The following is a 22,753-nucleotide window of genomic DNA, read 5'->3' on the forward strand; positions in this document are numbered from 1 at the left end:
ATATTAATATCAAGCAAATATGTAATTAGTTTTCTAAGTACTACTGATATTTCGGTAAAGGAAGACTTTTCCTTATTTTCTCAACATATAGATTGCATGCAGTATCTGCAAAGTATCACGTATATATGTATTTCAATGTCAAGTATCGAGTGGAAGTTTGCTTTAAGTATAAAGTTATTGAAATTAACGTCTGCCAATGCATTTATCGTAACAATAAACGCTCCCTTTTGTAAAGCAATTTATTAAAAGAAAATTATTCAATTACCGTACTATGGACTAGTGATGAAATAAACACTTCTATGAGCAATATGAAACGTTTAAACAAATTGCGCTTTATATACATAAGGTAGCAAAAAAGGAGATAGTAAACGAACTGATAAAATATATATTTTCAAGTCAAGTATAATAATGTAATTACAGATAAGATTACATATATCTGTTGGTTGTTCTAAAATTTTTCAACGACAGATTACAATGAAAAGAGAAAGAGAGAGAAGGGTAGAGGGAATTAAATATTCTTTTAATACTATTTCTAAATTAAAAAATATATTTTATAGAATTAATATTACACATACGTAATTGTAGTCTCTTTCGCGGAAATACAGATGGCAATATTAGCTGTACGTAATTATATTCGATAAAAGACAATTTCACTCCATTGTAATAGTTTGAAGTGAAAAGGCCGTTTCATATTTCTGTAAACATTTAAAAAGCATAATTGGAATGTCGGTCCAACATTAATATTCATTAACTCCACAATTATTAGTATAACTTGTGCACCTTCGTTGAATGCTATTGTAAACAAAGCTATTTAAACAATAATGGAACCATTGAAATTTGATTTCGGTGCTATTTGCCACATTAATGGATTGAAACATTCATTATTATTTCGGATGAATCCCCCAGCATATCTTTGCAATAATTTTGGATCCAAAAGATCTTCGTATATCGGAAATAAATTTATAGCAACATCTTCGGGAAGTGGTGGTTTATCGATAAACGATTCCAAGGTATTAGTTGATACAGTATGTTGAAATTTACACTAGGAGTCAGCATCTTCAGGGCAGAGAAAATGTCGTGAATGTTTTAGTAATGACGTTTTATGGCAAAAAATTTACCAAATCCCATTATACATGTCATCAATATCGTTGGAGTTATATCGTATTGCTAATCCATAATAATTGATCAGTTTAGTAATTACTTTACCCTTTAATCGGCTTTTCTCCCCCAAGCTATTATTATTTCTCTTGAAAGCCTTGAGTCGATTATCCATTTTTTTTTACACATTCTTTGATGCATTCTTTTATTTGCAAACGGGATATCCCCATAAGGCTTTGCATCGTAAATACTTTTATATGTTATTATTGCCATCATCAATATAATTTATATATTTTATTTTATGCAGTGATTTTAAGATATTAAAAACATTTCTTTCATCCCATCGAACTCTATTTTATCTGATGAATTTTCATGGTTAATTAAACATACTTTTGAATGCGTCTGCAGTTATTCATCGTACTCATATAATTCATATATTCATATATCTTTCATATAATTCATATATTCATATACCTTTCATATAATTCATTTGTGCGCAGGATCTATAAAAGCTACACTTCATAATGACACCCACAATTTTGCCAGTATGAAAACCAATTAGGGACAAAATGCCAAATAAGAATTTGAATTCTTTCTTTTTTCAGCTTCCATTCCCCTACATTGTGATTCGACAAACATCATTTGATGTTGACAAAATTTTATAATTTTCTTCTACTTCTTCTTTTGCAGCCTTGATGAGAACAATATCATTAACAGTTTTTACTGCATTCTTGATCTGTTTCACATACAATCATAAAAACTATGAAATTTTGGTCGCGGTAAATCCATGAAGGTACAAAATTTTTCTGTACCACATAGCCCAACACAAATGAGTTTTATGGCTAATTTTCATATGTATTGTTTATAAGGGGGCATAAATCAATCGACACAGGATCACATTTTTCGCAATTCATCGCAAGTTCAAAACCTAATTCTCGAACACCACGTTCAGTAAAATTTATATTACCACCACAATTTTTATAAGAAACATAATCACGAAGTACAGTAAAAATAGAAAAGAAGTTCAAAATTTTATAATTTGTATTTAAATTAACGTCAATCAGTATCATTTGATATTTTTCTTTTCGAAACATTCATACGCCGTTTGGAACTTTAACCATTTTCAATCTCAAATTTATTACGAGGTTGATTAAATTTTTTTCCGTTTCGTGTAGCTCTTATTTTAATGCCTCTAATTACTTTTTCAACATTAATAATTAACGGTGCAGAATCGTATATACAAGAAGCAACTTGAAGGACAACTGTACAAGGATCAAGGTCTAGAATTTTATACAGAGTCAATATACTGTAAAGTAGGGAAAAACCAGAAATCTCTAATAAAAGATATTTTACAATAGATTAAAGAATAATTATAATATAATGTATCATCTATTGTGAATTAGCAAGGACCTAAGAGTCTCAGCGGGGCGTCTGGCGGGAACGTTGCGCTACCTGCTCTCACTGAAGTAACTGTAACTTAGTCAGCTTTCAAAATTTTAACTTAAACTATTACCTACATACTTTTCTCGCATTGAAAAATAATTAAAAAATAGATTCTCTATTGGAAATCAAGTCTCAGAACAAAACATTGTTAATGACTTTCTTAAACAAAAATATCTAGAACGTGCTATTTACAAAGTTATACACACAATGATTTGTCGTGGAGAGCTTCAACATCGGATGCAACGAAAAATATTGTACAGGTTATATTAAAATATAAGAAAAGCTTTCATTGTATAATCATTTTTGTGCATTTTGTTTAATTCTCCATACAATTAACTGTTTTATTTTTTATATATAATATATTTTTTATATATAATAGTAAATTATGTAACAAGAACAAATCTTTTGTTCATGATGTCAATTCATTTTTAAATGGATAAAGTGGGTGCTTTTCAACCCTAAAATAAAGATAAGATTGAAGATATATGAAAAAAAATATGTTGGGCATAAATTATTTTAAATAATGATATATTGAAAAATTATTATAGTTAAGCTTTATTACTTACCCTTTTAAAAACAGAAAATTGAATATTCGGCCATCTGTACCTTTGTCTAAAGCATTTAAAGTATTCATATCTTCTTCTGTTAAAACGAAATCAAAAATATTGATATTTGATTTGATTCTGTCTTGTGAAGAACTTTTTGGAATAACTATAATTCCTTGTTGTACCAGATGTCGTAGTAATACTTGTGCTGTTGTTTTTTTATATTTATTAGCCATTTCAAGTACAACAGGATGTTCAAGAAGATTGGGGAATTTTTCTAAACTATAATCATACATTCTTTGTAAAACGACTTTAGCTCCAGGTGATGCTAATGAGCTGTAAGCTGTTACAACAATATTGTGTTTTTGACAAAATTCTCTTATCGGTTTCTGTTGTAAGTATGCATGCAATTCAACCTATTAAAAAATATATTTACATTGACTGTTCTTTTTGATTATAAAATTATACAATAAGTTTATGATATCAACAGCATGTATACCTGTAAGTTGGCTGGTTTTATTTTTGCATTTTTATATACTTCTAATATTTGTGCTTCATTAAAATTACTTAAACCTATAGATTTAACACGTCCTTTTGCTACTTGTTTCTCCATTTCCTAAAAATATTAAATAATTATAATATTATTAGGAGCAACTGGAAAGAGAAGTACTTATATCCATGATATTAATTGCATATTATACCTTCCATACAGAAACTGGATCCGTGTCTAGGTCAAGTATATAACTACCATCTTCTAAAGCTGCAGGAGCATATGCATTTTTATCTAATACAAAGGCAAATGGCAGGTGGATCAAATACATATCCAAATAATCCAAACCAAGACGTTCTAATGATAATTTAAGAAACTTTTCAACATCTGATGGTCGATTTCCATAATGGGGTAACTACAAAAAATTATACGTTTTTTGATATACTTATTAAAAAATATAAAATTCTTATTCTTTTCATATTTGATTTTTCCTATTACCTTTGACGTAACAAAAAGTTCTTCACGTTTACCTCCTTTGTCAAACCAATTTTTTAAGCTTTTTCCAATCGCTTCTTCGTTTTTATAATTAAATGCAGTATCAATATGTCTGTAACCACACTCCAAAGCAGTCGCAACAACAGCTTCCATTTCTTCAGGTTGAGCCTTGCAAATGTAATAAAAGAGAAGATATATTTAATTTACAGAGAAATAATTATAATAATATATCGCCTATAATTATATTATTTATTAAAAATCTTATTATGTGAAAAGTTTCTATTTTATCACCTGCCATGTCCCTAAACCTACAGTAGGCATATCATGACCAGATGATAATTTTACGGAATGCATATTTAGTCTTCTATAGTTGAGATCTGAAAATAATGTTTAGTCATGTTATATAATTTATAGGAATGTTTGTTGTGTTTTAATTTTCTACAAGATATGCTGTTTTCAATAGATTATTTCTGATGATATTAATATCAAGCAAATATGTAATTAGTTTTCTAAGTACTACTGATATTTCGGTAAAGGAAGACTTTTCCTTATTTTCTCAACATATAGATTGCATGCAGTATCTGCAAAGTATCACGTATATATGTATTTCAATGTCAAGTATCGAGTGGAAGTTTGCTTTAAGTATAAAGTTATTGAAATTAACGTCTGCCAATGCATTTATCGTAACAATAAACGCTCTCTTTTGTAAAGCAATTTATTAAAAGAAAATTATTCAATTACCGTACTATGGACTAGTGATGAAATAAACACTTCTATGAGCAATATGAAACGTTTAAACAAATTGCGCTTTATATACGATTTTTTGTAAGGTAGCACATTGTTACAAAAAAGCAGATAGTAAAAGAATTGATAAAATATAGATATTTTCAAGTCAAGTATATTTATGTAATGACAGATAAGATTACATATATCTGTTGATTGTTTTAAAAAATTTTTGAACAATAGATTACAATGAAGAGAGAAAAAGAGAGAGGGGAGAGGGAGTTAAATATTCTTTTAATACTATTTCTAGATTAAAAAATATATTCTACAGCCTTCTTAGTAATATTACAAATTTGTAATTGAAGTCTCTCACGTGACAATATAGGTGGCACTATTAGCGGTACGTAATAAGTATATTCGATGAAAGACAACTTCACTCTATTTGAAAAGTTAGAATTGAATAGATTATTTTTCATTTCTTCAAAGATTAAAAAAATTATAATTATTTATTGCGAGTGATAATTTATATATTGAAATTATATATCAAACAGAAATATTTTTTTAAATATATTTTCTAATGATTGACAAAAATAAATATTGTTAATCGTGTGACTATATTCATTTTGAATTATATCGAAAACTGTTTATTCGGATTGGTTCGTACAAAGTGTAATACAATGTAAAATTGAAATATATTTTTATATTTTTATGTGAAAACTTTATATCATACTTTTGTGGAGAGTAATAAAAGAAATCTTTCATTAAATATGTTGATTTATGACGTTTTACATAAAGAAAAAGTGTATGAAATCGTTATTAACGATCTCAGAAACATTGGGATAAAATATCGTTTTAAAAAGAATGCGATTAAAACAGATAAATTTGAAAAAAGTAAAAATATTTCAAAGAAAGTCTTCAGAACACCTTTATCATATCAACCGTTAGATGTTGTTAATCTATCATCAGGTGGCATAGTTCATGTGCCTGTATTCGTTAGTCAGGCATCTGCATTTCTTGAGAAACATATAACCCAAGAAGGTTTATTCAGAAAAGCTGGATCTCATATGAGACAAAAAGAATTAATGTCATACTTGGATAAAGGTTCTTTATTGGGAGAAAAAAATCATGCAATCGATGTTGCCAATTGTTTAAAAACATTCTTCAGAGATCTTCCGGAGCCATTAATTCCATATACATATCATGATTTATTTTTACACTGTGCAATGTTGAAAAACCACCGTGTTCAAGCATTGTTATTGGCTTGTGTGTTGTTACCTCCTTATCATTTGAATACTTTAGCATTTGTAATGGAATTTTTAAAAAAAGTATCTCTCTATGAGAAACAGAACAAAATGAGTATTGATAATTTAGCAAAAGTTATTGGCCCTAATATTATGCCTTTAAGAGAAGCTACTATGATGGCAGTTCAAAGTAGACTTGAATTGCATTTAATTATTGTTAAGGTAATATTAAATTTTTTAAAGTCCCAAGTTGAAGTTATACAACAAAATAAATACATGCTATAAAATATTGATCTTTTTTCTAGATTTTGATAGAAAATGCTGAAAATATTGGGGTTTTACCAGACCATATAACACATCTTATTTTATCTGAAGTAATTAGTAGCATTGATAATGAATTGGATCTATCAGATTCGCAACTACATGGGAAATTGAAGAAAAAGAAATATCGCAGTGGAAGTCTTACGCGTAAGCCACATCTAAGTGCCTCTAACCTGAATCTAAGTATGTCTATATGAACCTAACATATCTATTGTACATAGAAGAATAATTTTTTATTTATCTTTCATCGATTAACAATACTAACCCGCATCCATTTCAATAAAAAACTTTACTAAATTAATCTTGTAAATACATATGTAAATATAACAATATCTTAATTTGAATCTTTGCTAAGATAACTGTGAATTAAAGTATATATTGTAGAAATAAATATTGTTTATATAATTTGTATTATGTAATGTAATTTCATATTACATTTTTTATAGGAATGCTCCATGGTTTAAAGAAGATAGTTGGAAAAAGTAATTCACCTATAAATGCAGAAATAAACGAGAATCAAGATTCTATTACTAACTCAAGTATGACCTGCACATCATCCATTAAATCTACGAAAAAGCGGAAAGTCATTGAATGGCTAGACCCACAAAGTACTAAAAAAAAGTATGTATGAAAAGAATATTCAGACAGGTTTTACTTATAAATAAGTGTAATATATTCTATGATCTCACGTTTTAGGAGGATTAGTGATAAAATAGAAAAATCTAAGAAAACTGGTTTGAATATAGATCGTTTTGTATCAAAAAGTAAACAAGTAAGTATAAATTGATAAATAATACATAATAATATTTTTATTATGCTATAATTTAATCATTTCATTTACCTTGTATCTTTCAAATATTTAGGTTTACATACTCTCATTTATGTTTCAGAAAGTAGACTCTAGTTCAAGTATACGTACATTTAATCCTTATACTGATAGACGATGGAGTTTGGCACATAATTCTCCTGTATCATTTGAAAAGCGCAGAACAAATAGTGATGGTTCATTGCATCTCAAAAAGTCAATATTAAAGGAGACAGAAACTTCAAATTCTAACAATCATAGCAATTATAGTGATGTATTTGTTGATGCTGATATAAATTTATCAGATTATAATAATGAACAAGTATTATTAAAAAAGGAAGCCAATAATACTGATATCAATCAATGGCATATTAAATTTAATAATAGTTCAGAGAAATTGAAACATATAAACAAACATTCAGATCCACCTATAGGAACAGCAGTAACAAAAGATGAATATGAAGAATATGTAAGGATACCAAAGAGTGAATATGAAGAAATAAAAAATAGAGTTTCTGCTATCGAATCTCGTATATCGCAAGAATTTGGATATATTGATGATGCAAGAAATGAAAGTTTGATAGAAAATTCTGTAAATAAAGTACAAACAGAGTATGAAAAAACGTTAGAAGAAGCAGGTATAAAAAATATTGTGACAGCCGATCATTTAGCAAAAAAACTTGGAAAAGAGCTAAAAATCAGAAGATCGAGTGAACGTAAAGTGATAAGATCCCCAAGTGCTCGAAAAATAGGAAGCTTACGAAGACGATCGCAAGAAAAAATTAAAAGGTAATTATAATTTACATAAAATGTATATGTATATGTGTGTATGTGTGTGTGTGTATATATATATAATCAGCAAAGAATATCAAATTATTAATAGGAAACATTAACCATAAATTTTTTATTTATAGTAAATGTGTTAGTCGTACCGATTCATGGCATGCGTCTCAAGAGTGGCAACGTAAATGTAGAAATCAATCCAACGAGCAAGATATAGTTTGTCTTGCAAATGAAGAATCAGATACAGCTGTCGAGCTAACAAAACAAGTATCAAGTTTGAGAAATGATTCATTGTGCAGTTCAAAGACAAATACAAGATTGGAATTATTACAAAAACAGTTAAATGACTTAATCTCTCATACAACAGAACATACAAGAGATTCGCTAACTGATGATGAATCAATTATAAATGACATCAATATGCATACACCAAAACAAAGTCCATTAAAGTTCTCCGTTCGTAGAGCATCATCTTTTCATGGCAATGAATTTATAAACAATTCATTTTACTTTAATCGAAAAGTCAAAGAATTGAAAAAAACCAATAGCCAACAAAATGTCTTTTTAAATAATGATTATCAAGATAGACAAAACGACGTGTCTCAAAATTGGAAAGAAACATCGATTTCTTGGAAAGATGCGGGTGATTATTTCAAATCTACTGTTCAAATACGTACGCCAGTCCCTCAAACAGGTCGAGCATCTGTTGCTAAACTTAGAACTCAAAATGCTGGTATGGTATTAGCTAAAGCAAAACTATTTGATGAAAATACAATAAAGATGTCTACATGTACGTTTGACAACAGTCAAAGTCAAAAAGGTTATGTAGTAAATACAAATAAAAAAGAATTTGCAAAAGAATCTAAAAGTGAAAAAATAAATATTATGAACATAGAAAAGTCATGTTGCGATTTGGAAACTAAACGTAATATTTCAGTACATAAAAGACTTGAAAGACATTCAAGGAATAAAAATTTGACTCAATTCCAGTCACCAAAAATGTCTTTAAGAAATAAGAATAATTCAATGGATATATCATTAGAAATAAATGAAGAAGACTTTGAAAAGCATTATAACAGACGACACTGTGAAAAATATAATCAAAATTTATTAGAGAAAAGTAATAAGTCGCCAATGCAGAAATCGTACTATTTAAATGAACAGAACAATAAAGAATATAAAAAGTGTAGTCCCCAAAAAGAAAATATAGTGGTAAGAACTTCTTCTATATTGAAAAACACATCTACAAATAAAGTAGATGAGGAATCAAATGTGAATATTTATAAGTCTGAAAATGGATTATGTAAAACTCCACATATCAAAAGACCATTAGCTATTAAAACACCTAAAAGTTCTAAATCTCTTGTGAGACGTCCACCGTTAGACACACGTAGAACACCTTTGAAAGCCATTGCACATTTAGAAGTATCCAAATATCAAAGTCCTAAGCGTATTTCAAAACTTAAAAATTTAATGAATGAACATTAAGTACTAAGTCTTCAATAGAAAACTATAATAATGAATGCTTCCAATATGTGGCCATATATATGTGTAAGATTACATCCAGAAAGCTTTGTATTTAGAATTATTTTAAAATCTTGGATTTTGAAAATTTCTAAAAGCTAGTCATCTACAATTGATATATTGTGAAGGTATTATTACCATGACTAAGTTCAAAATAGATGTATCACACAGTCTATTATATATATAAAAATTTATTTTTTGTAACTGTACGCATAAATATAAACCATAGATATAAGTCTAAATAATTTGTTCTTTTAGGAAATATTTAGTCTTCTTTTATTTATTAACGTAATTTTGTATAATATTGTACTTTTATACTGCATTTACTATTTTGTATATCAATTTTCTGAAAAGTATAAATAAATTGATATAATATAAAGAGAGAAATTGTGTAAATGATGTAAACTTTATATAAATTGTACTTTCATAAAAACATTTCATACTTTATGAAAATAATCCACGTGGTATAATAACATACGAAAACGTAATTGCTAAATGACCAATCACATTGCGTTGTTTGCTTTTATATTTATGACTGTTTATTACCTTCCACTCGTAGCGTATGCTACAGGATAATCGATGCTGTATAACTATAGCAACAGGTATGAACAGGATACAAAGTAAAAGTGCAATAGGAAAACACAGTCTTCACTGTACCTACACCTATTGTATCGGTGCATAAACTTGTATAGCTTATATCTCTCTCGTAACTTAACAATCGAATTAGCGTGTGACAGAAATTTTTGTATGTGCCCATGTACAGTATACATTGTTTAAATTATTATTAAATTATTGAAAGTAGACATTTTTTAAGGTTAGTCTTATAGAAAGAGGATTGCGAAATTTATTCATTGAAATACGAAAGAAAACTAATTTGATAACTATTAAAGTCAATAAAAAGCTTGTTTTTGTTGATATTAGATGAATTGCATTTGATAACGATTGCAAGTTCAAAATTTAATTATATTAGAATATTAAGTTAAAATTATTTTATATTTAATGCTTATTATGAGCTATATAGTGTTTAAGCAAATGTACAGACTTCATTATCATAAATTGTTGTTATATAAGTATTAATAACTTGTTGTTAAATAAGTATTAATAATAGAATTCACTATAGTGTTATACATATCTTAAATGAATACTGAATAATTGAAGGAATTGTTTATTCTAATCTGCGAATATGAAATAAGAGAGCTATAATGTTTATCGTTTGAAATTCAACGTTAGACTGATTATTTATCATCTATCAAAGTCGCTGTAACCTTTTTCCTTCTTCGTTATTGTTTACATCATTAACCGATAACGACAACGAGAATAAAAATTCGTATATTAATGAAAAATATTAATTATTCAAGCTTGTATGGAAAAAGAGAAATGACACGTTTACTTTTCGAAATATAACTAGCTTATTTTGTTCATAACATATGTCTCCAACGATTTAAACTTTAAACTTTAAAGAGTTCTCTAGATCATGGATAATGTAGAACTCGTGTTTTGATTTTTATAAAAATAATATACGGATCTAAATGGTTGACATTATTCTAAATGCTTCTATTAAAATTCTTAAATATCTGGTATATAAAATATATAAGGAACTACGTATTTTTCTAAAATTTAACAATATCAACATATGGAATAGATCAAGAAAATCTGAGCATTGATTTACGTAAACAATAGGTATTATTTTATATAGGGATATATTTGTATACTTCACGGAACAAACGTATATTAAAGAATAAATGTAATTAGTAGTGAGAGTATGAGCTTCTTTTTATCGCAAAGTTCAAGGGGCGCCACTATACGAAACATTTTTTTTTTTTTATAAATAATGTAGGAAGCAGCGTGTTTATATCAATAGTGATTGAAAATGTAATTCTTGACCGATTTTGATAAACTAGGTCTCATTTTAAATACGAAGATTTAAACAAGATCATAACTTTTTCGAATTTTTGAAAAAATTTTATCTTTATACATAAACCATTCTTGAAGAAACATGATTTTTGAGACGATTGTTCTTTTCAAAGAAACTAAAGCTTTGTCAAAAATTCGAAAAAGCTATGTCTTCGTTTAAACCTTTATCTTTAAAATGAAACCTTGTTCATTAAAATCGGTCATGAATTACATCTGTATTCATCGTTGGCATAAACCATTATAAAATCAGTACAGTGTGATGTACACCCTTAATGTACTATCAGTTCGAAAACATTTAAAAATATATTATTTCTTTTCAATACTATATTTACATGTTCTATAATTAATATTTGTAATATATAATTATATACGAACGTGCATTAATAAATGTATAATTTGTTTATATTTAAAAAAAATTATCATTATTTAGAATTAAAATATTATGTATTCTTATAGAAAAATCGTATTTCATTATAAGGCTTGGCAAAATCTTGTTGCGTGTAAACGTAATATTGGATAGTTGTCAGTAACACCGTTTTGATAACAGCGCCTTGATAGAGTGTACAGCTGTTGAAACTGGTTGAAACGTAAATTTTTAGTGCTTAAGTGTCATTATATCTGTTTTTTTTTTTTGGTAAAAACGTAGCCCTTGGGCTGAAAAATATTACGATTATAAAAATGAGGGAAGCTGGGATAATGTTAATAAGTGCTGCATTAACGTGCGCCGTAATTGGCAATGCTTATTATCAAAGAAAACAATTTTATCCGACGGTAGTCCACATAACCAAATCAAATCCGAGCATGACTGTAAGTTATCATAAATCTTTTCAATAGTTTTCATAATTTTATTAATAATTATATATTCTTATCCTTTTATAATATTTATTTAGGTAATTTATGCTCAAACGTTGATACTCGTTTTCATGATAAATGCATTCCTTAGGAAGATATTTTTCGGTACTTTACGTGCTGCTGAACTCGAGGTGAATATGAAATATAACTTATGTTTCTTTATCATTTCTATACAGAATGGGATTAACCATTAAGATTGATCATTATTTCTAGCATTTGGTAGAGAAAGTATGGTATGCAGTAACTGAGACGTGTTTAGCTTTTACAGTATTTAGGGATGATTTCAGCCCAAAATTTATAGCATTATTTACACTTTTATTATTTCTTAAATCATTTCACTGGTTAGCCGAAGATCGTGTTGATTACGTGAGTATTTTATCTTTTTTATATTTTTTAATATAAATTATTTTTGTGCACATACAATCAAGGATATAAAATTTTATTTAGATATTTGATGATATTTAAACATTTATAAAATAATATATAACATCTTGTATATAAAGGAAATTTAATAGTTTGTTTCTGATTTTACAGATGGAAAGAAGTCCAGTGATAACATGGCTATTTCATCTGAGAGTCGTGACTTTATTAGGACTTCTATTTGTCATTAATTTAACAATGATTCATTACGCATATAGTACAACTGCTACAAAAGGTCCTTCAGTACAACTTGTATTTGGATTTGAATATGCGATTTTATTGACTGTCGTAATAAATATTACTGTAAAATATATATTACACACAATAGATTTGCAAAGTGAAAATCCATGGGACAATAAGCCAGTATTTTTATTATATACAGAATTGGTTATTGGTTTTCTAAAGGTATAGTAAAATATATACTTTCATGTTTTTTTTATTGTATGTAATACTATATAATCTTATTATGTTTAGGTCACTTTATATATTGCTTTCGTAACTATAATGATAAAACTGTTTACTCTACCTTTATTTGCACTTCGTCCTATGTATTATACAATGCGTGATTTTAAAAAGGCATTCCATGACATTGTAATGTCACGCAGGGCTATTAGGAATATGAATACACTTTATCCCGATGCAACACCTGAAGAATTAGCAGCTGCTGATAATGTATGCATAATTTGTCGGTAAGTTAATATTATATAATAATTTCTGTATTCTTTAATAATGTATTTTGTTATAAATATATATAAGAAAGTCTTTTACAGAGAAGAAATGGTAGCAGCAAGCAAAAAGTTACCATGTAATCATATTTTTCATACTGCATGCCTTCGTTCTTGGTTTCAACGTCAACAAACTTGTCCAACATGTCGTTTAAATATTTTAAGACCAACTACAATTAATACAGAGACAAGACAACAAAATCCACAGCAAGGTCAACAAGCACCCCAACCTCCTCCAGCAGCAGGATTAAATCCACAAGGTATGTTATAATTTATAATTAATTTTTGTACAGTAAAATGAATGTGCATTGAATATGCATAAGTAAAATTGTAATAATATTCATGATGTTATATAGGTCAGGGCTTCCAATTGCCAGGTTTTTGGGCTGGATTGCAAGCTCCAGGTGTAATGCCACAACAACAAGGTCAAAATAATGTTGGAAATGTTCCTTTGACACCATTCCAAAATTTACCAGCCGGAAGTGTACCAATTTTTGCCCCACCATTTCCTCCTATGGTACCATTGCCACCCATTCCTACACCTCCGCCTAATTTAACAGAACTTACTGAAGATGAACTCAGAGCAATGGAGGGCAATTTACGACAAGCAGTAGAAGCAAGAATACAAACATTACAAAGAGTACAACTGTTGTTAGATGCTGCTAATGCTATGATGAACCAATATCAAGCAGCAGCTGCCACTGCTAAGTCAGTATAAATGCAAACTAATTATTATTCCAAAAATATAATAAATATTATATTAGTAATTTTTTTCTATTACCATTTACTAAATAGAAATTAATAGTTAATTCTTTATCATTATTACCAATGCCTTTATTTAATGTTACAGCATCCCTAAGCCTCCTACTGCAACAGAAGAAAATACAAATGCTCCAACAAATATGGCTACAAACCAAGAAAAAGATACATGTCTAGCTAGTAAAAATGAAGGTGAGAGTTCTCGCACTGTAATAAATGCAGATACTTCTGTTCCAGACACAGTTAATGATAAAACAGTTAGTCAATCAAGCACAAGTAATATTGAAATAGCTTCAGAAACATCATCTAGAGCTGAAACAGAACCCATAAGTGAGCAAGAAATGTTAAGGAGACGTAGGCTACAGAAATTTTCAGCTCAGAATACAACAGAATAAGTAGTTCTTAAACTATGTAACAAATTAGTTTTTGATTAATGCCTGTTCTCAATTACAGATATAATGAGTGATTAAAGGATATCTGTTTGAATATAGACTGCAACTATGAAATAAATTATTAAGAGTGGGTAAATAAATATAGAAAAAATTTTATAATTTTGCGATTCCTTGGATGAATGATGTACAATTAAAACCTGTCAGTGTGTTCTTGAATATTAATATATATTATAGGCAGTGATCATTTAATTTTGTCTTGAAATAAACATTTTTTTTATATATAATATCATTTTCTATATTATTATGATTATACACATATACCATAAATACATAAAATGTTAATGTACAGATGTGATCACTGCAACAGAATTTCTAACAACTTATTTGGTTTTATTTAATATACATTGATAGTAAAATTGGACAAATACTAATTGAACTATTAAGGCATTTTTTATTCCCACTTTATCTGTTAAATTCATATTATAAACCTAACATATTACTCAGAAGTATACTTTTTCCTATTAATCGAACTGTTTTAACAATTTATAACTCATGGATGTAAATATGTGTAAAAATTGAAACTACTATAAATATTGACACCTGCCTATATAACATGTAGGACTGCTTTAGGTATCATCAGGATACATTATTCCTTTATGAAATTTGACACATACATCAAATATTTGTGCAATGTAGCACAATTTGGGTTATAATTACATAGATTGTATAATGGACTATGTATATTTGTTTATATTTTTTCCAATTATCATGAATATAAAAAACATTACTATATGTTACTATAGTAACTATAGACTAACAATAAGTAATAATCAATATATGTAATAAATTAATTATATTATGGGTTTCTCTCTACAATATATAATTATTTACATCTAAATGAATAAAATAAAGTATTATGTATATATATATAATGGAAATTGCGATTTTAATGGAAATTGTTATAACCTTTGTATAACACGTGTGTATACATATATTTGTAATTATTGTGAACATAATTTGGATATTGCGATAACAAGAAATATATTTTTATTTCAAGAATACATTTAATATACTATTGCACAATATTAAATGATTTTCATGATTATTAATGAGAATTTAAGAAAAGATTACGCAAAAGCCCATAGCTGTTGTACATTGAACTTTATTGATCCGACAATATGCTACGTTGGATACGTTTATAACCTATTCTTATATGTCCAAAGATTCAACATTTATGTTAATATACGAACATTAAAATAATAGATTTATTCGTTTCTTAACAAACGAAAAAATATTTTAACTAACAATATTATCATTTTCATTTGGTAAGAAACAGTACACACATATGTACATACACACATAAATACAATGTGCTATACTATTAAATCTATGAATTTGCACATTTAGCATTACAAATATAATGTAGTAAAACAAATATAACAAATCAATCAGTTTAAATATCAGGATTATTGATTTATTTGCGGAAAAAATTATTTACTAAGTTAATTTTCTTCGACAATACACGTATATATATATACACACACATATACGTATATTTTCATAGATAATATAAACAATACATTGTTACATACTAATTGTAACCGTGTATATATAATTATTCATATACTTGAACGTTTCATTAAACATACATATGAATGTTTTTTTTTAACAATATTGCAGTTATTACGACATTAATATTTACGTAAATACATTATAAATATTTATCGCAATCTAATAATAATGTTTAGTATATTGTTTTAAAACTCGTCTTAAGTATCATGTGTTGGTTACATAAAATGTATAATATGTATTAAATGAGCACATGAAATGAAGGATATTTTTTGAAAAAAATTGACATTTGGACAGAGGATAGTAGTTTCAACCCTTTCTACTGATTATTCAATGAAATTAATAGTATATCGAGACATTTATAATTTCATGTATCTTTGATAAAACGAAATTTTGGCTTTTAAAAAATAATAATTTCTTTATATATATTAAAAAAGAGAAAAGAAAAAGAAAAAATAAAAGGTGTAAAACGCATAAATTTGTAGTTTATTGAAAAACAAAATGTATTTCAATTGAACGAAAAATAATACAGAAAGTAAAATTGTATTATGCGCCAGAGTCCTTGGGACATACACGGTGAACCCCGTGGCGCGTTGTTGTGATCTAACATGGCGGAATGTAGTGTTGTGGATGTTCGATGTCTATGTCAATTTTAGAGTGATCTCGCGCAAATAATACGGAAGAACGGCGATGCTCCGTAGTTACAGCATTGAAAGAATTCGTGTAAGATAATCGTGTGATTGGAAATATTTACATCGTAAGTGACGAGCGAGTTCTTCTATATCGGTTTTGCTCATCGCGGGAATCGTATACAGGCGGCAAGAGCGCACACAGGGCTTCGGCTTCCCTGGCACAACGTTTCTTTCTGACCTTCCACGACGACGAACTTATTTCAAATGAACGACCTGAAATACGCTTGACATTTTCTAGCTTTACGGGACTGTGACACGTGCACGGAAGAGCGTGTACTCCACTAACTTTTCCCGCGCGTCCCAAAAGCTTTACTGTTGGCGCAGGTATCAAGCTTATGCAACTGAAGAGCTTATAAACATCCAGCAACGGTAAACAATCTCATTGTTCCGAGTATACATCGGAATAAAGGTACCGCTTCGTGATAATCCGTAATAAAATTCGACTAATGCACGGTCGTTTTTAAACCGTCGTTAATATCTTCATGAAATAGCAATTCCATGTATTTGTGCAGAGAACAAGAGGATATTCGTAATTTTGGAAATCGTTAACAATTGTTATTCATTATTAATATAAATCAAAGTGCATCACTCATGGTGATATATGAGTATTTTCTACTCATTGGTATTAATATTGTAGTTTCTTGGAGACCACCCAAAGAGAGTATTGAGTTTAGATGAATGAGTGGTTACTCCGAAAGACATTTTTCAAATAAGTTAAGACTTCTGACTCTACGGCATTATATACAACAGCATTGTGCTATATCTTAGTGGATTATGAGAGAACAAATAAAAGTTTGGTAGATATAGATTTTTGTGTGTGAATTTATTTAATAGAAATTTTATAAGAACAGAAAGGCCAAGGATTTTTTTCAACTTCTAAGGCATGCAAGGTAGTTGGTGATAATACAAAAACAACTGCGTAAAATATTTTTGACAACATGACGGACACACGCAGAAGAGTAAAGCTTTATGCACTTAATGCTGATAGACAATGGGACGATCGTGGTACTGGTCATGTTTCTTCTTCCTATGTAGATAGATTAAAAGGAATTTCACTTTTGGTTAGAGCCGAAAGTGATGGAACGGTCTTATTGGAAAGTAAAATACATCCGGATACTGCATATCAGAAGCAGCAAGTAATTATATATTCATTACATTGTATAACTATACAATATAATTCTTGCATTTATATTTTTTAGCATGTATGTACATGAAATTTATAAAAATAAATATTATTTTATGGATATAGTATTAGCAATTATAAGACTGTAAATAATCATATTTATATTATTTGATGAATTTAAATAATTTTAAGGAATTCATTAATTATTTTCAAATATGCATGTATAATACGATATTGTTATAAGAGACGAAGTTAAAATATCTACATATGTATGATTACAGGATACTTTGATAGTATGGTCAGAGGGTGATAATTTTGACTTAGCCCTAAGTTTTCAAGAAAAGGCTGGTTGTGATGAAATTTGGGAAAAAATATGTCAAGTTCAAGGAAAGGATCCATCAGTAGAAATTACACAAGATATTGTTGAAGAGTCAGAAGATGAACGCTTTGATGATATGTCAGATGCTGCACCGCCCATAGAACTGCCTCCATGCGAATTAAGCCGATTAGAAGAAATTAATGAATTAATAGGGAATTCTTTGGCTTCTCCAATGAGAAAAGAAAAACTCGCTGTTGCATTAGAATCAGAAGGTTATATCAAGAAACTTTTAAATTTGTTCCACACTTGTGAGGACTTAGAAAATATTAAAGGCTTACATCACCTTTATGATATTTTTAAAAATATTTTCTTACTTAACAAAAATGCACTATTTGAAGTGATGTTCAGTGACGATACAATTTTTGATGTTGTTGGATGTCTTGAATATGAACCAACATTGCCTCAACCAAAAAGACATAGAGAATATCTTCGGCAATTAGCAAGATTTAAACAAGCAATTCCAATTACAAATGCTGAATTATTAGCTAAAATTCATCAAACATATAGAGTTCAATATATACAAGATGTTGTTTTACCAACTCCTAGTGTATTTGAAGACAACATGCTTAGTACATTGAGTAGTTTTATATTTTTTAATAAAGTTGAAATAGTAACTCTTATACAAGATGATGAAAAATTTCTGACTGAATTATTTCGTCAATTTACGGACGAATCGACATCAGATAGTAAAAGACGTGACATGGTTCTTTTCTTAAAAGAGTTTTGCAACTTTTCTCAAAATCTTCAACCACAGGGCAAGGAATCATTCTATAAAAATTTAACAGCATTGGGCATATTACCTGCCTTAGAAATAACATTGGCAATAAATGATCCGCAAACAAAAACTGCGAGCATTGATATATTGACGTATATTGTGGAATATTCTCCTAGCGTTGTGAGAGATTATACATTACAACAAATAAATAATACAGAACAGGACCAAATGTTAGTCAATGTAATAGTCGCTCAACTTGTTGGAGATAGCGATCCTGAATTGGGTGGAGCAGTACAGTTAGCTGGTGTGTTACGCCTGCTTCTTGATCCAGAAAATATGTTGGCTTCAGTCAACAAATCAGAAAAGACTGATTTCTTGAATTATTTCTATAAAAATAGTATTGGAACACTGATAGCTCCTTTATTAGCTAATACAATTGGGGAACGACCAGCAAGAGAAGATTATAGAACAGTGCAACTTTTAGGATTGATTTTAGAGTTATTATCTTTTTGTGTAGAACATCATACATACCACGTTAAAAATTGCATTTTAAATAAGGATTTACTTAGAAGAATATTGGTTTTAATGAAGTCAACGCATACATTTTTAGTACTATGCGCTTTAAGGTTTATGAGAAAAATTATAGCTCTGAAAGATGAATTTTATAATAGGTATATAATAAAAGGAAATTTATTTGCACCTGTATTTGATGCATTTGTAAGGAACAACGGTAGATACAATTTATTAGATTCTGCTATTTTGGAAATGTTTGAATTTATTAAATTGGTAAGTTATAACTATATAAAAACTTTGAACTTTACTTTTTAAAATATTTTCGTATAGTGATTTTATATTTAATACATATATGTATATGTATGTATATATGTATCTTTTACATTACAGGAAGACATCAAATCACTTTGTTCACACGTTGTAGAAAATTTTTCGAAAGAATTGGAAGCAATTGACTATGTACAAACGTTCAAAGCATTAAAGCTGAGGTATGAACAACATCAGGATAAATTAAAGGATCGTGACAGAACAACACTCGACAGGTACATGTATTCAAGGTGCAATATATTTTATTTTACAAGAATTTGCTTGTGGATTAAACATTCCTTGCTTCCTAACATGGCAAAAATTCTTGTACACCATAGATTGTTACTTAGTGCCGACTTACAATTGAATTTATTTACACATTGAATGTCGGACCAATTTTATATAATTTTACCACGACGTTGGAATGAAATCATTGTTATTGTTTTGTTATGGTATCGTCGGTCACCGATGATCCCCATGGCTTCGCTCCATTGGCAAATAGAGTGCCGGTCACCGGTGACCTCTACGTCATTTAACGTGTTAAAAATATTTTAACAATATTTATTTACATGTTTAGTGTTCCATCAATATTAAGAAATAGCCGGTATCGAAGAGATCAGAGACAATTAGATGAAGAAGAAGAAATATGGTTTAGAGAGGAAGAAGATTTTGATGAAGGAGAAGCAGTGGTACCTGCGGCCACGGCAGATTTGGTACCACCTGCTTCAGCTAAAAAACAATCTTCATCTTCTAATTCTGCCCTTGGGCCTTCCCTTACAGAGTCAAAAAATCATCAGCAACAACAACAACAACAATCTGTATTAAACAATAATACAGCAAATAATAATATCACTCCTCAGCAAACTCAAGTCAATAATAGTACATCAACAACGAATGAAAATCCAGTTACACCTGAGATTACTCCTAGTTCTACTATCGGTACCGTAGAAAAGGCAGGAATTATAATTAGAAAAGTAATTAAACTGTTTTAAGATAGTCAAACAAAATTTTATGTATAAATATTTATGAATATTTTATAATATATAAACAATTAACTTTATAGGGATTGGTCGATTATGAAGAAGATTCTGATGAAGAAGATGAGGATTCTGGATTAAGTCCTTCGCCAAAACGGCAACGATTGTCGTGGTAGACATTCTCGAAATTCAAAATAAATGTGCGATCTCCAAAGTTTTTAGTAAAATACGGCCCCTATTATGTGCACAAAATGCTGATCGAAAGGTTATACAATCTATTAATTTACAATGAGAAGAGTACAGATTGTACTTTATTCATCCTGAGTGATAAACGCAATGAATAAGTGCTTTTGAAACACAATGCGTGATGAACTTTTACATCTTTTTCTTTCTTTAATTGTGTATATTAAACAAAGAAATGAATGTGAGAAGACAGTGATTGGAAATAGTATAGGAAAAAAAAAAGGAAAAAAAAAAAAAAAAAAAAAAAATAAAGAAAAAACATATTGGACAACGGGATCGACAAACACAAGTGAAGGTAAAGCCAAAATAATTGTATTATCATATTGACGAAATATTGGAAGTTCACTCAATGAATTAAATGAATTTAAAAAGGATTAATGATTTATTCCACTTATCTGGAAATCTACGTAGTAGGGAAAATTTTCACAGATAAGGTGAAAAACTCGACCTGGTGAGTTCTATAGACATTAATGTCTAAGTATACACTTTGGTCTAGGTCTATAAATCTAAAAACTGTGACTATATGACATGTATGAGTCCATCGAAAAGGAACTTACTACAAGATGTGTAAAGACCATTTTCGCATGTAAAAGTACATGATCTACCGCACAAAAACAGTTGTGTTTTTGATTAGCCATCCACGAATTGAATTAGTGGGACAAGCGATTGAAATCTGTTTTTGCAAAGGTCAGATACCATGAATCTTTATCCAATTCGACGGAAATAATATTTAGTTTGTATATATATGTATATTTGTAACGATTGTAAAACGACCACATACTTGGATTAAGCAGAAAATATGCGACTACTTCACAATCTCAGTTTCCTTCAAAATACATTTGAAGAGTTTTTTGGTTATCAATGTAAGTAGTAGAAGTTGTACAATAAATATTTGATTTGTGTATATTTATCAGTTTGCACTTCATGCCCGATAGCAATCCTCGATATAAAAAGTATGTTTTAAAAAATATTTAACGAATCTTGAATATTAAGTGTAGTATAGTATCTTTTTTACAAATCTTTTTTTTAATCGTAAGGGCAAAATGAGAAGCCTGGAATAATCTCTGTGCACTGAAAAAAGAATGTCTAATTTATGAAAATATTCATATCTACTTACATTATTTTATGTAGTAGAGCCATGAGATGAGAATAATCTCGGATATTGCAATACGAAATCTTAATTTTTGTTTAAATTGAGATTCTGTATGTCATGAAATTACAGAAAATGCCAGCTCCAGAAAAAAGTGTCTACTTTCTAGTTTAATCCGTAATTTTTAACATAGTTAAGATCTATAGCGAAGAGAAATCTATTACTTTGAATAATCATTTAACTAGAGCAGGCCTTATACAGTGACCAATTTGAAATAAATTATTGCCTTACACTGATTGAGTTGACTTTATAACAAAGTATTATAAGCTAATGTACAGAGTTTTCGATACGTCTAACACAAAAGAATTTTCAAGACTGTTGTATAATTGTAAGTATGAACATTTGAAATTTTTGTGATGTTGTAAGAACATTCGTATGCACATATTAACAAACTTTAACAAACAGACGCATATATTAACTTATGATACTACAAAAAGTGATAGAAGTTAATTCACTCATGAGATTAGTATATTGTGAATATTTCAAGTAGGCAAATTCACTGGAGCTGAGTAATGTATGTATATATAAAATGTTGTTAATTCTGAAATGACCACAG

At 28.8% G+C, this 22,753-nt stretch overlaps 5 protein-coding genes across 13 annotated transcripts; 4 read left to right on the plus strand and 1 right to left on the minus strand.

Annotated features, from left to right (window-relative positions):
• Window positions 1–434: 434 nt before the first annotated feature.
• LOC124950469 lies at window positions 435–2,839 on the plus strand. Of its 3 annotated transcripts, XR_007101371.1 has the most exons (3): window positions 440–1,010; window positions 1,789–1,891; window positions 1,968–2,839. XR_007101371.1 is itself a non-coding variant. In XM_047497212.1 (2 exons), exons 1-2 carry the CDS (start codon window positions 822–824, stop codon window positions 2,454–2,456), a joined length of 318 nt encoding a protein of 105 aa, XP_047353168.1. In that variant the 5' UTR covers window positions 451–821; the 3' UTR covers window positions 2,457–2,839. The 3 variants fall into 3 exon arrangements, 1 of the variants encoding a protein (XP_047353168.1); XR_007101370.1 differs by having other exon boundaries at window positions 435–1,010; window positions 1,789–2,839; XM_047497212.1 differs by lacking the exon at window positions 1,789–1,891 and having other exon boundaries at window positions 451–1,010; window positions 2,328–2,839.
• On the minus strand, window positions 2,803–10,474 carry LOC124950462 (aldo-keto reductase family 1 member A1-like). Of its 4 annotated transcripts, none has more exons than XM_047497193.1 (7): window positions 10,015–10,474; window positions 4,363–4,448; window positions 4,075–4,239; window positions 3,788–3,991; window positions 3,586–3,702; window positions 3,108–3,502; window positions 2,803–2,999 (listed from the first exon to the last, which is right to left on the minus strand). In XM_047497193.1, exons 2-7 carry the CDS (start codon window positions 4,423–4,425, stop codon window positions 2,951–2,953), a joined length of 993 nt encoding a protein of 330 aa, XP_047353149.1. In that variant the 5' UTR covers window positions 4,426–4,448; window positions 10,015–10,474; the 3' UTR covers window positions 2,803–2,950. The 4 variants fall into 4 exon arrangements, with proteins under 4 accessions (XP_047353149.1, XP_047353148.1, XP_047353153.1 ...); XM_047497192.1 differs by lacking the exon at window positions 10,015–10,474 and adding an exon at window positions 4,813–4,953; XM_047497197.1 differs by lacking the exon at window positions 10,015–10,474 and adding an exon at window positions 4,818–4,949.
• Window positions 5,063–11,661, plus strand: LOC124950447. 2 transcript variants are annotated; one of them, XM_047497163.1, is made up of 6 exons: window positions 5,063–6,257; window positions 6,341–6,503; window positions 6,803–6,977; window positions 7,053–7,128; window positions 7,247–7,950; window positions 8,076–11,661. In XM_047497163.1, the coding sequence occupies exons 1-6, from the start codon at window positions 5,562–5,564 to the stop codon at window positions 9,430–9,432; spliced, it is 3,171 nt and encodes a 1,056-aa protein (XP_047353119.1). In that variant the 5' UTR covers window positions 5,063–5,561; the 3' UTR covers window positions 9,433–11,661. The 2 variants fall into 2 exon arrangements, with proteins under 2 accessions (XP_047353119.1, XP_047353118.1); XM_047497162.1 differs by having other exon boundaries at window positions 5,064–6,257; window positions 6,341–6,539; window positions 8,076–11,660.
• Window positions 11,662–11,924: 263 nt separating this feature from the next.
• Window positions 11,925–15,615, plus strand: LOC124950454 (E3 ubiquitin-protein ligase synoviolin A). Its single transcript, XM_047497177.1, has 8 exons — window positions 11,925–12,189; window positions 12,273–12,365; window positions 12,448–12,600; window positions 12,769–13,059; window positions 13,129–13,343; window positions 13,425–13,639; window positions 13,736–14,087; window positions 14,230–15,615. Exons 1-8 carry the CDS (start codon window positions 12,061–12,063, stop codon window positions 14,531–14,533), a joined length of 1,752 nt encoding a protein of 583 aa, XP_047353133.1. The 5' UTR covers window positions 11,925–12,060; the 3' UTR covers window positions 14,534–15,615.
• Window positions 15,616–16,691: 1,076 nt separating this feature from the next.
• On the plus strand, window positions 16,692–21,953 carry LOC124950448 (serine/threonine-protein phosphatase 4 regulatory subunit 3). 3 transcript variants are annotated; one of them, XM_047497164.1, is made up of 6 exons: window positions 16,695–17,200; window positions 17,304–17,927; window positions 18,196–19,794; window positions 19,912–20,078; window positions 20,405–20,801; window positions 20,891–21,953. In XM_047497164.1, exons 2-6 carry the CDS (start codon window positions 17,730–17,732, stop codon window positions 20,978–20,980), a joined length of 2,451 nt encoding a protein of 816 aa, XP_047353120.1. In that variant the 5' UTR covers window positions 16,695–17,200; window positions 17,304–17,729; the 3' UTR covers window positions 20,981–21,953. The 3 variants fall into 3 exon arrangements, with proteins under 3 accessions (XP_047353122.1, XP_047353120.1, XP_047353121.1); XM_047497165.1 differs by having other exon boundaries at window positions 16,696–17,927; window positions 19,912–20,063; XM_047497166.1 differs by lacking the exon at window positions 20,891–21,953 and having other exon boundaries at window positions 16,692–17,927; window positions 20,166–20,472.
• Window positions 21,954–22,753: the final 800 nt, after the last annotated feature.

The sequence above is a fragment of the Vespa velutina genome, chromosome 7, assembly GCF_912470025.1.
Source record: "Vespa velutina chromosome 7, iVesVel2.1, whole genome shotgun sequence".
In the NCBI taxonomy this organism is placed as follows: domain Eukaryota; kingdom Metazoa; phylum Arthropoda; class Insecta; order Hymenoptera; family Vespidae; genus Vespa; species Vespa velutina.

Bases quoted from the DNA above. Each gene is read 5' to 3' on its own strand.
- LOC124950469 (XM_047497212.1), top strand. From the start codon at position 822: ATGGAACCATTGAAATTTGATTTCGGTGCTATTTGCCACATTAATGGA. The intron at 1,011-2,327 runs GTATTAGTTGAT...TTAACGGTGCAG, and splicing joins TATCGATAAACGATTCCAAG to AATCGTATATACAAGAAGCA.
- LOC124950462 (XM_047497193.1), bottom strand. From the start codon at position 4,425: ATGCATTCCGTAAAATTATCATCTGGTCATGATATGCCTACTGTAGGT. The intron at 3,503-3,585 runs GTATACATGCTG...ATTTTTTAATAG, and splicing joins TAAAACCAGCCAACTTACAG to GTTGAATTGCATGCATACTT. The intron at 3,000-3,107 runs GTAAGTAATAAA...TCTTTATTTTAG, and splicing joins AATTTTCTGTTTTTAAAAGG to GGTTGAAAAGCACCCACTTT.
- LOC124950447 (XM_047497162.1), top strand. From the start codon at position 5,562: ATGTTGATTTATGACGTTTTACATAAAGAAAAAGTGTATGAAATCGTT. The intron at 6,540-6,802 runs GTATGTCTATAT...CATTTTTTATAG, and splicing joins TGCCTCTAACCTGAATCTAA to GAATGCTCCATGGTTTAAAG. The intron at 6,978-7,052 runs GTATGTATGAAA...CTCACGTTTTAG, and splicing joins CCACAAAGTACTAAAAAAAA to GAGGATTAGTGATAAAATAG.
- LOC124950454 (XM_047497177.1), top strand. From the start codon at position 12,061: ATGAGGGAAGCTGGGATAATGTTAATAAGTGCTGCATTAACGTGCGCC. The intron at 12,366-12,447 runs GTGAATATGAAA...CATTATTTCTAG, and splicing joins TACGTGCTGCTGAACTCGAG to CATTTGGTAGAGAAAGTATG. The intron at 13,344-13,424 runs GTAAGTTAATAT...AGTCTTTTACAG, and splicing joins AATGTATGCATAATTTGTCG to AGAAGAAATGGTAGCAGCAA.
- LOC124950448 (XM_047497164.1), top strand. From the start codon at position 17,730: ATGACGGACACACGCAGAAGAGTAAAGCTTTATGCACTTAATGCTGAT. The intron at 17,928-18,195 runs GTAATTATATAT...GTATGATTACAG, and splicing joins CTGCATATCAGAAGCAGCAA to GATACTTTGATAGTATGGTC. The intron at 20,079-20,404 runs GTGCAATATATT...TTACATGTTTAG, and splicing joins GACAGGTACATGTATTCAAG to TGTTCCATCAATATTAAGAA.